This window comes from Amborella trichopoda, chromosome 6, assembly GCF_054954075.1.
Source record: "Amborella trichopoda isolate Santa Cruz 75 chromosome 6, AtrichopodaSantaCruz75HAP2 v2.0, whole genome shotgun sequence".
Classification (NCBI taxonomy): domain Eukaryota; kingdom Viridiplantae; phylum Streptophyta; class Magnoliopsida; order Amborellales; family Amborellaceae; genus Amborella; species Amborella trichopoda.
In genome coordinates, this window is record NC_142341.1 from 46,719,905 (window position 1) to 46,732,960 (window position 13,056).

Here is a 13,056-nt window from a genome sequence, read left to right on the forward strand (position 1 = left end):
ATTAGAATAGGTATGTTGGGACTTTTTTTTAACACTCCAGCTGATTTACAGCCATAGGATATAAAGTAAAATATCATACCTCAGCAACTCTTACACAAGAAGCAATTTCAATTCGTCCACTTAAACGGTCTTTTGCTTGAATGCAGTTAATAACGTTACTGCCCATAGTCACCACACGCCCTCTATTGATAGTAATTGAATCCTGTTCCATAGTACCCTGTTTCTTACAGCAGGACTTTAATACTGAGTACACAATATTTCCTTTCCGGCTCCGCGAGTCCATATGAGAGGAAGCTTCTGATGACATAGGCAATTCAGTCGAGGATGTATAGAAAGGTGGAAGGACCCAGGTAATAGGAATTCCAAGAGATAGGGGAGGATCAGCAATGACCCATAACACTTCTGATGCATTATAATTTACTGTATGTGAAATATGACCCGAATAAACAAAATCACATGAAAATGAGACATTGACCTTTGTTCTCCCTGGGAACCTGGTGCAGCAAAAGAGCTTATTAGAGCAACAAGATGGAGAACTGAATGGATGAAACGATAGCAGTTCTACGCACTTATTTCTGTGTAAGTAAGAACCGCTGAAGGCACAAAGTTTTCAGATATGAGTGCATTGTAGATAACAGGGCAATGTAAAGCATAAAGAAACCATGAGTCCAGCAATGCAGTACCCAAGAATGACCTTCATACTACAAATTACACTGATCCATATGGACAATTAGTGTGAAACCAAACTTGCACCAACCCATGTGTAATCAACCATCATGGGGACATGATATGAAGGGTATATATATATATATATATATACTTATAGCCCCTTAAATTCATTCATTCACTTCAAAGACCATTTCTACAATGATAATCAATTTAATATCAGACTGCAGAAAAACTCCAAGAAAAGAATTGCATACTGCAAAAGAATCCTGGAAATAAAAACATGAATGACAGCTTCTTTCGTAGTGCAAAAGACACCCCAATTATTATTATTATTATTATTATTATTATTATCATTATTATTATCTTTTTGGGGAGTTCATTGATAGGAATCGAAGACAACCCGATTAGTTTTCTTTTTACGTTCAGTTTTGGGGATCAATAATATACAATTGCACCAAGATACCGAAATTTGGTTTGAAACTTTTGCCAATTCATGCTGGTATTGTTTTATCATTATTGGGAGTCCATATTAAAAGAAACTTCAGAAAGATGATACAAGTTGCCAAAACACAAGTGACTAGAAGGTTTGCTGCCAAGGATTTCATTTTAGATGTCATTATTGATCCAAAAGCATGCTGCTCAAAATCATGGTTGCAAATGAAGACAGAATGGACCTAGATCTCAGGTTAAATTTGATGAATTTAGAATGAATGTATGAATATTAAGGGTGCTTTCAAGAGAGACCCTAGTAATTTGCTTGGGCGTGCCAAAACACACATGATGATAGTGGCACTTAAGGGAAGACCGGTAGGTATCAAGAACCAACAGTGAATAGATAAGATTCATGCACTTTTTAATTTTTTATCACATATTGTGGCAATGTTGGTCATGCCAATTTGGTAGCTTGTGCAGCACTTTCTCATTTTGCAGCCTGTGTTATATGCGGGCCAACAGATGTTTTGGGAGCCTAACACGAGGTAAAACCAGAAAGTATATTTTCATAGCTATGCTGTACCATACCCAAGTAACAATGTATACCAATTTGTGTGGCAAAAAAGCTAGGTGTGTCTATGCGTTCACAAATATCCATCCTACAGGCATGTTGAAGGTGTGATGCAAGAATGGAAAGAGATGGATATTTTAAGGAGCGCATGAATTGTTCGATAAGCATTTATAATCCACTTAAGATGTCTAATAGCAGCGGGCACAGGTTTATCGAGCATCCAAGTTAGGACCTCTGTTTTTGTGGTAAGATGCTTGCTGAAGGGATCCCATGGATGTTCGTTTCTGTCAATCAATACGTTAAGGGGTGATGAAGAAATGAAGCAAAGGTAGACAACTCACTAAGGTGACATGAGATTTAAGGAACCCATGTCCGAGTACGTTGTCAAAGTGATGGCCATCAGGTCAGATCTCCTAGGAATAGGATAAACATTTAATGTATACAAATAACTCCTTCACTTCGACAAAAATACCATAACACACACCGTATCAGGTGATGTTTTCATTAAATCTAAAACACAATATGTTATGTACAAAACTAAACATCTCACCTTCCATATACTGTATTTATAAAACCCATATCATCGCTATCCGAATAGAAAATAAAACCCTTGTCTGTGGGACTTGAAAAAGAAGCCTCATGCTTATCATTCTGTAGCAATTTACTCATCTGGAAACCTAGTACCTGGCATATAATGGGAGAGAATATTATTCTGCATATATATTGGGACACCAAATGGACTTTATATATGCCGACATGGAAGTAAACAACAGAAAACATGGGCAACAAGCGTTGAAGTATCCTGCCAAGGAAAAAAAAATAACCTGCTCATCTTCTATCATCCATTTGTACCCCTTGCAAAGCTCGTAGAATGAAAATAAGTCACCCTGAATTTCCAATTTATATGTTAATTTCTCACATGTAAAAACTCAGAATTAATAATTGAACTAATGGGGACCTAAAAAAAAAGGAAGTAGCAGAAGAAGAAGAAGAAGATATGGATCAATAGTACTGAAGCTCTTTGTGTCAACTCCAATCACTAGATTCAGGCTAATTACAGACATGAAGAAAAAGAGCTCACATAAGATGACGTAGGGTATATTGACATTTCACGGCCAACAGCCAGCTGTTCACTTTGAAAATTAATATACATTGAAGAAGGGATTCCCACGTTCACTGTTCCATATGCTTCACATAATAAAGCGCTGCCACTATCATAAATGGCAGCACGTATGCTCTGATAACAACAGATAAAAAACCCATCTTTAGATCCATAGCACACACCAATGAAAGTGGGGGGAATCTATTTAGAAAATTGAACCTTGATCTTGACCAAATGAAAGATTCTCAACAGGAATAAAATGAATAATTGCTATTTTTGCTAAAAGTACCTATATATATATATATATATAGGTGGGATCAGCCAATTTGATATTCCCACCCATGTTTCTAGATAGAATACCAATAAGATATAGCAAACCCCCCAAAACGGGCAATCTAAATTTTGGCAATAAACAAAGCCAAGAAATGAAGGATCCAAATGAAGGATCCGATTTGTAAATACTGCAGTTTGGTTTTACATACAGTATTTCCTGGTGAAACTGCCAAGAGTTGTCCAGATGATCTCTGAACAGTTGCAGTGGTTTCATCCATACTAGCATACTCAACATTTCCAGTCCCTGGGCCCCCTGTCACAGCAAGCTGCAAAATGGGCTATTAGAATTCCAATCACCATTATATGCAAGGGGAGAAGATGAGCAGGCCAGAGTACAAGAGGTAATCCAAAAAATTGAAGGCATGCTCTTCATCTAGGCATTTAACAGTAAACATTAACCCAAAAAAACAAAAAAAACAAAAGCACAACTGTCATGTTAGAAGATAGTATAAGCTACAATATAAAATGGTTAGTAATTCTATGCTTCCATCGGCTGAAACTTCAGTTCAATGACTTTCTAGTCAAGAGAGAAGAAGCCACTTTAATTCAAGATGCAATAAAAATAAGATCTGGATGACGTAGAGGAAAGCAAATTAACTAGACCCATATTGAAACCTTTACCAACAAGGAAGGAAGTTAAGAGCCATCATCTATGAGCTATGCCCCTTGCCAAAAACCTCTAATGGAACAAGCATGACTCCTTTAAGCAGAAGTTCCTTGAATTCATGATGCAAATTGGTACTCAATTCCATGTTGCAATGATATCTTTTTCTAATGAGATGGAATTGTCATTCTTGAGAGATACAGGAGGAACTGCATATGTTCTAGAAAATGGGTAATTACTTCAAATAACTTATCATACAGAAGTGACCAATGCCAATTATGAGTATCTATAGAGGGTATAACTTCTGCTAATCAATGTATTATCTTGTACAGTCATTCATAATTTAATATGCATTATAATCTATTCCATATTAAATCGGGATAGCTCCAATAGGCGATAAAATGAGAGAAAATATATTGTCTAGTCATGTAAAGCGTCGACCTAAAACAACACTAGTTAGGAGGGGTGATTTGGTTCAAGTGGAAGGCTCTAAAAGGACAAAGGAAAGGCCCAAAGAACATGAATAGAAGTAGTGAGAAAAGATATAGTGAATTATGAATCGAATGAGAGTAAGACCTTTGATAGAGCCATAGTTTCAAAAAGCGTTTGGTGGGTCCTAGGCGGCCTGAGGGGTCGAGGCCACCCAGCACCTAGGACCTAGGTGGGCGCCCAAAACCTGGGCGGCCCAGTCGAATCCAAAAAGGATGCCTAGTCAAATATGCTTCTAAGGCCTCAAAATCTTCTAAAAAACCCCCCAATAGATTTACAAAACATCAAAAATTATATCTAATATCAATGGATGATGTTTTGATCAATTTTTATCAACTTTGAAAAAAACAAATTCCGCCCTTGGTGGGGCACAGGCCTTGGGCGACCTCCCTGGGCTGGGCGCCTGCCGCCCAAGGACTGCCGCCTAGGCGCTAAGCGGTTTGCTTTTTGAATTACTGGATAGAGCAGAATGATAGAACAAGAATCGTGTAGCTGACCTCAAATAGCTGGAATAAGGATTGAATTATGCTAATGATGATTACAGTTTGTGCCCCATAACATATAACATCGTTGTCCTCTACATATGAGTTATAAGATGTCTAAACGAAATTAAGTGAATTTCATATTACAAAATGATATTCGGAAACATGGAAAACACCTTTTCTCAAGGAGAGCACAAGGAGCAATGGGAACTTCAGAGTATTGAAAGCTAATAATTTATCTAGTGTTCAATCAGCATAGGTTATAGTATTAAAGGTATTAATTGTTACGCTAAACTTAAGAATAAAAATACAATTCTTTACATTATAATATAAATTTCAAGGCTTTTGAAAGAAAGAAAACCATCAAATTTGTCTTTTTAGGCATTATATATCCATGTATAAAATAAGATATACTCCCACCACTCCCCCGCCCCCCTCAAAAAAAACAAAGCAAAAATGGAAAAAAATCGCAGCACATTTCTGGCTTCTTTGTTTTTTTCCAAGAGGGCCAAAAGACAATGCGAGCCCTCTTGCACAGATCATGTTTAAAACAACGCTTAAGAATGAAAAATGGTAATTGAAATATCCATAATTCATGGGAGCCTTTTAAAAACAGTGAAATACAAGCATATTGATTACTTGTATTTCACCTTTTTTTGAACTCTTAAAAATGAAAAAGGGTAATGGAAACACCAATATTTCATGGGTGCCTTCTAAAATAAGCTAAAATACATGGGGTTTGAATAACATATTTTGCCATTTTATTTTTAAAAATCCTAAAGATAAAATAAGGGTAATTGGAATACCCATGTTTCTTGGACACCGACAAGACACGGGTGTTTCAATTATCACATTTTATTTTTTGGATTTTTTACTTGGAACCCTCTCTCTCAAAAAGTAAAAATATGTGCATCAATTACCCTCATTTTATTTTCCTCCATATGCGTACAATATTTCTTTTAACTTTCCTCAAATTTCATTGTTTTCCCATCTTTTGGCCAATTTGTATTATTTTTTTCCCTCCCTTTTCTCAACCAGGAGCGAACACACCAAGCCAACTCGGTCTTGCCCTTTTAGAGCCCGACATGGTTCTAGGTTTTAAAACACCACATAAAACAAGCATACTATGTTAGCAATTTTAGAGATTTCACTAATTTGACATGTTTCTAACCACCAAAACCTGTATCAAATTCCAAACTTCCAATGCATATCTGAGACCAAGAATGAAAAAAGGAAGAAGCCATCACATAGATCATGATGGAGGGTAAAATTATACTTATTTTTAACTTCAATTCAATTTTAAAGGTTGCATATTTTGATTGTAGTTTTAGGATTTATTTTAAATATTTTAAGTCTTATATTTTTTTATTTGCTATTCATAAGTACTATTCATGGTACTATTTTTTTTTAATCTAGGGATAATTTTAGAGAGAGAGAGAGAGAGAGGGGGGAAGAAAGATAAGGAAGTTTGAATCCTTGAGCAATCCACAGGGTTACTATTCATGGTACTATTCACAGTTACTGTTCACACATTACTTTACAGTAACTGTTCACGCTCTACTGTTTACATTGGTATTTTTGGAAGTTTTATATTGTTGTAAGGGTATTTTAGAGTCTTAAATATTTATTTGGATCTCAAGCTAATTAAGGTTTCATAAGCTTATAAAAGGTTGGATGTCATATTATGGGAGGCATATGTTATTGAAATAAATTTTATTTTATGAATAAATAGAGTTCTTCTTCTCTTGGCTTGATTTGCTGACATGTTCTTCACCCAATATTGCTGATTTTAATTGTTTAAGGTTCAGGAAAATGGTAGATTTAATTTCCCATCTTTCCTTCCTGCATCATATCATCAAACAAATGGCAATACTATTGCATAATAGAACAATTGTCATCATTAGTAAAATCATTAGAAATGCATGGCAATGGCACATCAAGGGATTCAGGACAAGGTCAAGAATTATACTAGTCCCATACATACCACATACGATGCACCGGGAACAAGAAACACATCCCTTGGATTAATCCTCAATGGAGCATAAACCTCCACCTTGATAGTTTGACTTAGGACATCACGCCCAGATGATAGCCGAGCACTGACCTGAAAATATCAAATTCTTATGAGACATCGAATGTAAATGGCTGAAATATAAATAAGCAGGCACAGGCACACAGACATGAAAAATGCAAGAATTAGAACAATATCATTTATACATGCACCTGCACAGCTGCACATACCAAATGGACACACAAGAACTAGAGCAGAAGCAAATATACACGAACCTGTGCCGGTGCGTGCGTGCGTGCACGCGCGTGCACACACACACACACACACAGAGAGGGAGAGAGAGAGTGTGAGAGAGAGAGCAAATAAGAAAAATATGCAATAAGAATGAGTCTCTTATTGAAAGGTGAAAAGAAAGCGTAGTCAACATATAAGCTTACATGTAAAGTAGTCATCCCAAGTGTGACAGCATAAACAACAAAACTCGGACCCACAATTTTATTTGCATCAGAGCTTGGAAATTCATCATCACTAACAAGCTCCAGCAGCCCATCCTCTAGATGCACACGGATGTTCATGTAGGAATACTTCAAGAAAGAAATGGATTATCAGCCTGACATGAAATAGGCAAATCCACAACTCCTAGGCATCTAATAGGTAAGGAATATGCTCAACAGAGCTACCAAAAATAGAAAAAAACAATTACATGGCACTATAGAGCATTTACAAACAAGCTTATATGGCACCGTAGATCATTTACAAACTAGCTAACCTGTGAAGGGTCGAATACAGTTCCATCATCTGTCCCAGCCTCAAGATTGATGGTCTTTCTAGTGCCAACCTACACACAATAGCATGAATCACATCAAAGAAAATTCATCACGGATGCTAGCATTCTAGTGAAATACAATGTGTATTAAACCAATCAACTAACCAGAAGGCTTATCTCTTCGGGTAGAAGAATTTTAATCCAATCCAGACTCGCGACACGAACCTGCATATCATGCAACTTGAGTATAACACAAAATATCAAACAGAAGATAGGGTATGACAATGACTGCAGGATTGATTAACTTAAAAAAACATGTCAGCGTTCAAACCTGCTATGCCTAATACACTTGAGTACAAAAATAATAGGCATAAATACAAAAATCCAGTAAAAGTTTGGATATAGCGTTACTTGAGACATATCACTGCAGTAAGAACTAAATGAAAAGAAACTATGCCAATAAAATTAACAGGTACAAGATTCGTTAAATATGACATATGATATCAAATTGAATTAGAAAAATACATGTAACAATCATGAACAAGGTAAGTGGGAGAGCTTCAAGGATCAAATTTTCAAGAAATACTCGCAACATTTTCTTCCTACTCAAAACATTCATATTGAACAACTATCTGTTGGGATTTGTAGCCTCCAAAAGGCCATGAGAGCATGTAAAATATACTTATAGTTGATCATAGATCATACACTTCAGTAGGAGTGTGTGATGCTTATGCCCAAAGGTTAGGTGGTTTATGGCCCTCGTCATGTCCAAAATCCTTTCTCTTGAGCATGTGGCACTAAAAAGGGTGTATAACAGGTCATCCCTTGTTGAGGTTGGAGAGATGCTTAGGGATGGTTTGCAGGCCAGGAGAGCTATGTGGTATATTGTGTACGGATATAGGCTTATGAGAACAAGGACAAATCCTCAACAAACTTCCAAACGGCAAATACATATGATGATCACATTAGCGGGAAGCAACCCTGAAGAGGGATACATGTACACGCGCATAAAGGGAGTTGCCCTTGCACTATAGTGATATGTGCTTGACTCAGTGTTCGCAAAATCGAACCAGAATGGTTAACCGGACATGGGCCCTGAAGCTGTTTAACCGGCCTAACCGGTAAACCGGCCGATTCAACCGCTCTAACTGGGCAAGTCCCAGGCGGTCAAAAAAGTGTAAGAAAAAAAAAAACAAAACAAAAAAAATCTACTAAAATATGAAAAGCATATAAAGAATAATTAAAACAAAAAACATTCAAATGAAGTTGAAAATTAATGAAAAAAATGGATTTTAACCCATTTTATATTTTCCAAGGGCTATTTTTAAAATTTTCTAAAAACGATGGGAAAATATAAAAGTGAGTATTAATGACCAAAAAATTTTTTAGTCTTTACCATAATGTAAAGAATATTTAAAAAAGCATTAAAAATCAAATTCCTTATTTTTTAGAATTTATATACATTTTTCTGAATTTTTCTTAATAAAATACCGGTTGATCACCCAACATGAGACAGTGGGTCATGGGTTTCATTAGGTCGGTTTGAGAAGAAAATTGTGGATCACAATCACTAGGTCAAGTGGAGTGCTCTTTTAGTTACTAACTTTGATCCATTTGGTACCAATCCACTTCTAGATATTTTATTCGGTATTAGATTTGTTTTTGAGAATTCCAGAATTTTTTTCTAGAACTTTAAAATTATTTCTATTATATTTTTCTCGAAAGCGGGTAGTTTTGAAATTTTGTGAGGAAGGGCACATGTGGAGCCCTTGGATTCAGCCCCACATGTGTGCCACATCCGATGGGTGGGGCAGGGGGGCCAATGGGGGCCCACATGTCCCACATGCGTGGCATGCCCCCTTCTCTTTTTATGCTTTGTTGTATTTTAATTAAAGATGTTTTTAAGTTAGTTTGTCTTCAAAAAAGAGATGTTTTTAAGTTAGTTAAACATAATCTTTTTAAAGAAAGACGGTGTGTTTTATTTTGTGGGAGTTGGATTTGATCAACATTATATTACTCCCATTTCTTATAATTCTAAAGATAATAAAAAAAAGTTCTAGAAGGTTTTTAAATTGGTTTAATCCTAATTAAACTAGAAGTGGATACGCGTCAAATATTAAGGGGATACAATTCATAACATGCCTGCCAAAATCATGACGACTAATTCGTGGGATGGATGGCTTTGTTTTATTCTCTCACCACACAAATTTCCTAAGTTCCCGTTGGTCAAGGTGAGTCATTGGACATGCATACCTAGGGGGCCTTAAGGTCTATATAGACCTCCTTGTATCCACTCTCATAAAATAATTTTTGGAGCCTCTCTCTACTAATACTCTCTCTCCTCCATGCCTTAACACACGCTCGCTCTCTCTCTCTCTCTCTCTCTCTCTCTCTCTCTCATGCCCATCTCTCTTTGATCTCATAGCATTAGTGGTACGCCACCCACAAGCAAATTAAAGAGGGGGGCACACTTAGCCCAAATTAGGGTTTCCTAGGAAGACAACTAGTCTAACCCTAGAAAAGGGGAGGTGCCTTTCCTTTTGAGGCATGTTTTAATTGTGTTTATATGCTCTCTAAAACCTTAGTTTAAGAGGTATTGCCTAAGGAAGCTTCCCTACACTGAAATTCTAACAAGACCAATAGGATCAAAGTGCGCCATCAATTAGGAAATCAAACAATGGTTCGTACTAAGTCTTGTGTGGATGACCCTAGGCATAATCCAATAAGTCTTCCCAGCTATTTAATTTATTTTTTTCAATTAAATTTGCATATTTATTCTGAATTTCCAGGAACATTATTTGTGTTAAAATTGATAGTAGAAGTTTAGTTTTTATTCAAGTTTTGTCTTTTGATTTTGGCAGTAAAAAAAAAGATCCTAGGTTGTATTTAGGTTTTAATTTTCATGTGCAGCAGTACATTGTGGCACTTATAAGTGGAATTACGATTTAATAACAAAGAAGAGAAGAAATCTTTTTAAAATTTATAACATTGAGTTCCATATAGCCACATCTTTGATTATCTACATCAAGAAGTCAAAATTTTCCGGCATTAACAACATTACAAAACATCAAATTAGAAAAAATGGATGACAGAAAGGAGGGAGATTACCAAGGCAGAAGCTGTTACGGGAGGAGAAAGCCCAACATCTCTCACAGTGACGACTGCAGAGCCCAATCCTCTAGCACCCAACATCAAATGCTTGCATGAAGGACTTTGTTCCTCTTGGATAACTTGTACCACATTGCTAACATTCAAAACAGGAACCACATCGCAGGTTCCCCCCAAAATAGACAATCTAACCTAATAAAGATAAAAGAAGAAAAAGCAAATAGTGTCAAATCCTTTATTTACACAGGAAAAAGGAAGAAAATAAGAAAGGGCCAAATAGAATGTCAAGAAAAAAATAGCATACTTCACATTTTAAAGGACATATAACTTGCTTGACATGCAAGAGACAAAGAGCTATGAACTGCTCTCCTAAATTAAATGTTCTAAAAGTTAAGAAGCAGACCAGAGAGAAGCAGGAACATCAAACATCGCAGATATGCACAGTAGTGCATTTAGCAAAGATCAACCTTATTTTAACTAACATAATATACCATACATATTTAATTAAGGTGTCAAGAAAAGATGTGCTTTCCACAAGCTGGTTCACATATGTTGAGAATGTAATCCAGTAAAAGTAGTAGTAAATTCTTCACTGAACGCACAAAACGCAGAAAATGGCATGAGTAAAGACAGTTTTCATAAAAAGAGCTACACGGACAAGTCTAGATTTTTTTTAAAAGAAAAAAAAAGGCACACTTAAACACCCAATTGACGCTTGCTGTCCTGAAAAACCCAACTGAATCATGAGAAATTTGGTCTTCGTAAAACTAAGCGTACTTGTGGACACAATAAAACAAGACTGAGCCTCGAGATAGCATTTCGTTTGTCACCAAAAGATGTTGCGTCACGTTTATATATGCAAGATACCTGTTCAGGATGTCTAGGCAACAAACATAGAACTCTGAAGCTTGAATGGTAGAACAAATATAGAGCCTAATATGAAACAGGAAGAGTTTCAAACAAGAACCCAGAAAATTTCTTGGTGAATGCATTTCAGACAATGCCTTTTTCAGAAGGATTACTTTTAAATTCCAACATTATATGGGTGAAATTTAATGATGTAAAAGTGTTTTGTAAAGCGACGGCGATATAAGCACCCAGCCAAGAAGGAATAAAGGCAAATTGTAAATTATAGAAGTGAATTAAATGATGGAAAAGTGTCACAAAGTTGCAAGGACATTGCTGTATATAGCGGCAGCCCAAATCTCACGGGAAAAATGAGTCCCTGTGCTGAAACTCTGTTAATCCATCATCTCCACCTCAATGAACATGGACTGAAAAATGTCGATTTAAGTTCTAAAAATGGTCATCTTGCAACATTTTTTATGGATAGTCTATTTCAAGTCTCCATAGATCTGCCGGATTTGCACCATGTTTGGAGCTCCAAATTTTACAGTAAGTGGCAGAAATAGATTTGCATGCCATCTCACTGGCACTGGATACAAGTTTTTTTGTGAGATTTTGAGGTGTGACTGTACATAGTTGATGCCTTACCAAAACCTCATCCTTAAATGATTATTACACGAACTATTTCTTCACATGATTCATAGTAGTTCTATTACTGGTTTTCCGTTCAGTGCCAGTATTATTTGATAAATTGCATTTTGTTCCCTTTACCCTTTTACTGATATATTCTTTCTGTCCTGTTAAGTTTCCTCATTTGCAGAGCTTTTTGCCACTGCAGTTTTCTATTGTTTTCTCACCAGTCCTTCCATTTTGCTCTCCCCTGACTTGTTTTGCTTTCTCTTTCTTCATTTGCCAACATTTCATGGGTCTTTGGGTTGAGCTTATCACCGATTTGAATTTCTGAAGCATTGGTTTCTTCTACTGCCGTGCCTTTCGTTGCCATTTATAAGCATTTGTGAAACTTTAATTATCAACACTCTAGCAATTTCCCTGTTGTTTATTCCCTGTTATTTTACCAAGTTTAACAATTGACTGCTGTGTTTACACAAGCAATCGAAGTTCACTTAAATGTCTACAAGAAACATGTCTCTTGGGTGCATCTTAAAAAGGTGGTTGAACGAACTCAACCACACTTCAGTTATATAAGTTGAAGGTTATTGAGGAAGAGGCCAAGAGAGAGAATCTGAATCATCTGAGGATTGGGGTACCTTTGCATCTGGGTGAAAAAACAACAAGATAGACTCTGGAACAATCCTCAGTGAAGAAACCAGCTGAAACACACCATCAAACAGTAAACAATTAGTCTAAAACAGGAATAAGGAAGATCTGCATGAATACAATATAAATGTGAAAGCCAAATCGTCTAAAAAGATGATATAATACCTGTAGTTGAACAGCATCTGCAAGTCTATTTTCTGCACTTTCTAGAAGTTCAGATACTTTTAGAAAAAGCATCCCAGTTGCGGCTTCAGAAATAGCTTCAGAAATACCAACCACAGTAGCTCGCACCATGCACTGAAAGTAGTACAGGTAATATGTTTTCACTTAGATTCTAACCATTCAAAGTATACTATATATTCTAG

General features: G+C 36.3%; 1 protein-coding gene across 8 annotated transcripts in view; it reads right to left on the minus strand.

The window, feature by feature from the left end:
• EMB3012 (embryo defective 3012) overlaps nt 1-13,056 on the minus strand; it is a 40,147-nt gene that overhangs the window by 8,805 nt on the left and 18,286 nt on the right. For all 8 annotated transcript variants that reach the window (XR_016056874.1, XR_016056873.1, XR_016056878.1 and 5 more), the window contains 12 exons: nt 12,857-12,988; nt 12,682-12,744; nt 10,568-10,759; nt 7,625-7,684; nt 7,463-7,531; nt 7,131-7,277; nt 6,667-6,786; nt 3,257-3,373; nt 2,754-2,909; nt 2,497-2,559; nt 2,223-2,356; nt 80-494 (listed from right to left, as the gene is read on the minus strand). Coding sequence is in view for 2 of the 8 variants with exons in the window: in XM_006852243.4 (XP_006852305.2) it covers nt 80-494; nt 2,223-2,356; nt 2,497-2,559; nt 2,754-2,909; nt 3,257-3,373; nt 6,667-6,786; nt 7,131-7,277; nt 7,463-7,531; nt 7,625-7,684; nt 10,568-10,759; nt 12,682-12,744; nt 12,857-12,988 (1,668 nt within the window). In the remaining 6 variants the exon portion in view is untranslated. The remainder of the gene's footprint in view (nt 1-79; nt 495-2,222; nt 2,357-2,496; nt 2,560-2,753; nt 2,910-3,256; nt 3,374-6,666; nt 6,787-7,130; nt 7,278-7,462; nt 7,532-7,624; nt 7,685-10,567; nt 10,760-12,681; nt 12,745-12,856; nt 12,989-13,056) is intronic.